Here is a 2,556-nt window from a genome sequence, read left to right on the forward strand (position 1 = left end):
AGGAAGTGACCGGTAACGGGGTTCTCCGCTTGGTCCCAGCCGCGGTCCCGGCGCTCGGGCGGACGCAGCGGCTCATCCTGCGCACAGCACCGACCCCTTTCCTCACCAAGTTGGGTGGCGTTAAGGATTCACGACACAAGCGATGTTTCGGTGCCAGGGGACAGCAGTGCTGAACACTCCTGGCTTCGTGACTCGGTTTAAGCCCTTCGCAACTCTCAAAGGCCTCAGAAACAACTTATCTGAAGGGTGATTCAGGACATAAAGTAATTCCATCGGGAAAAACAATGGGATCTTGGCTTTGTCATTCACCGTGCAGCTGAAACAGGAGGTGATGTGAACCCCGCAGTGGGAACCCACCCGAGGCCAGTTGAAGCGGACAACCACCGGTGAAGTGCACATGTTCTGTTGCCCATTATCCACCAGTGACCTGCACAGGAACAACCGGGGCTACCTAAAACATGATTTAACTATACTGAGCTTTTTACGCTATTACGTTTCAGCAGACACGGAGTACAGCAAAAACCCAGAAGAGTCAGACAGGTTTCTAGGCATGTTTATTAGACCAGGAGTGGTAATCAAGGAACAGACACCGTTATGTGTTCATTTCTTCAGTGAAAGTTTAGAGCAGCTCATTACATGCAGAGAGTTCATTACTGCCTCCATTCTTTTGGAGTGACTCTGCCCACAGGCGAGAAGCCCCACTCAATACCAAGTTGTGTTAACACCTGTAGGAGGGTAAAAACCAGGATTATTAACTCTGAAATCAAAGAAACCTTCTGATAGAGGATTGTTTCTATTGCTTTCAGTGTAGATTTCTTGTATTAGAACATGACATCTAATAAAGCAAGTGGAACATATTGAGTAATAGTTAAATACTTCAGTTTTCTATTTCAGAGCATCTAGCTTTAAAACAAAACCTGGAATGTAAAACCCCATCACCATACAGTTACTTTTGTCTCCTATTTTTCCTGATAAAAGCTCTAGGTGTAGCTTAGAAATCCCAAGCTAAATGGAGAACACTTGTGTTTCTACTATGGTTTAATATCAAGCAATAGACTGACACAGACATTTGTGAAACAGTTCAAAATCAACATACAAACCAACACAAGTTTCATCTCTATCCCATTACTCTTAAGTTACAGAAAAAGCTCCTAAATTCTGACTTGTTACTCTAAACGAGTAAGCCCTTTTGCGCCTCAATCACATGCAAGTTTAGAGGTGCAGTCACAACAGAGTGGTGAAGAAAGGACACTTACGTATCCCCAGACAGCAGTAAAAACCACGGCTCCACCAATGAGCACCAGGTTTCCGTGTTTATCATGGAAGCTGGGCTCATGTTTGCGATGAGCTTGTCTGACTGCAGCCTGCTGAATGCCACGGGCTAAGGAACGTTGAAGAGAAGAACAGGAATCAACTAAAATATACATCCAAACCGTTCACATTCCTCATCTCCCACCGCCAGAGGCAAGCGGAAGCATTGAAAGACTTTAAGAAAAGCTGAAAAAGAAATTAATCTTTTGGACTTGGAGCTTTGGAATGATTCCAAAACACATGGGATATACAGAAAGCCTTGCCTTGTGTTTCAGCTGTCCCCATTTCTCTCTAGGAAGTTATTTCTGAACCCTCTAAGTTACCTTTTCCATTAATATGCTGTCTTTGGGCCCTCCGTGTGGAAGTTCAAGTACACTTCTAAGAATTACTACATATCTGTATTGTCAACATGTGTACCTGATGTAAGCATTTTCAGGATGAAGCTCACCATCAAAGGGAAGAGTTAAGGATTGTGGATATAACAGACCTTTCCTTCATGATTTTTGAAGGGAGCGGAGGGAGATGAAGAAAGAAGGGGCAATAATGGTGGAACTTAATTAATACATTAAATAACATAATGTTATATATATGTTGTAGTTAATATATAAGTAATATGGTTTAGTAATATAGAACAAAATACAGGAGGATATCTGCAGGTGACGGAAGGTAGGATGTACATTATAACTGTACACTATAAAAGGTACATTAATTAAGGAGAAAACAGAGGGAAGAATCAAACCACCAGCTTCAACAGACAGAGACTGCTCAGCGGCTGTGTGCTGCATCCGATGGGACTGTGCTCTGTGCATAAAGATGCATTCCAAAAGACAATCTTTCGTTTCAGGTCAATGGCTCACATTTACCCAACACGACTAGATAAGATGATGGCAATGCCCACCCTGCTGCAGCACCCGTAGCGTGCTCTGGGAGGCTGAACAAGGCACGTTTTTTAAACAGAAAAGAAGCTTGACTATCTAGCAAGAGAAACGCTGCTAAGGAGGTTTATTTTAGGTGGGAACTAAGCACATCATGAACCAGAAACGGGTTTGGGTTAAGCACTGGAGAGTCTGTCCCTGAAGAAGTGACTTTACCCTTGAGTTTAAGGGCCGGTCCCTGACTACACCCTGCCACCTCAGGTTATCAGACCTCGGTGTGCCTTTAGCATGAAGGAGGTAAAGCATCGAGGAAGGCAACCCAAGGTCAGCTCAAGTAAAAGCAATCAGGGGATAAAAGAGGCAGAAAGAA

General features: G+C 43.7%; 1 protein-coding gene across 1 annotated transcript; it reads right to left on the minus strand.

Moving 5' to 3' along the window:
- Positions 1–650: 650 nt before the first annotated feature.
- On the minus strand, positions 651–1,381 carry LOC104399927 (cytochrome c oxidase subunit 7B, mitochondrial; the record flags this gene model as incomplete). Its single annotated transcript, XM_010009304.1, has 2 exons — positions 651–725; positions 1,257–1,381. Coding segments are annotated over 2 exons (200 nt in total), but the record flags the coding sequence as incomplete, so codon positions are not given.
- Positions 1,382–2,556: the final 1,175 nt, after the last annotated feature.

Source organism: Nestor notabilis, unplaced genomic scaffold (genome assembly GCF_000696875.1).
Source record: "Nestor notabilis isolate BGI_N333 unplaced genomic scaffold, ASM69687v1 scaffold34532, whole genome shotgun sequence".
Classification (NCBI taxonomy): domain Eukaryota; kingdom Metazoa; phylum Chordata; class Aves; order Psittaciformes; family Psittacidae; genus Nestor; species Nestor notabilis.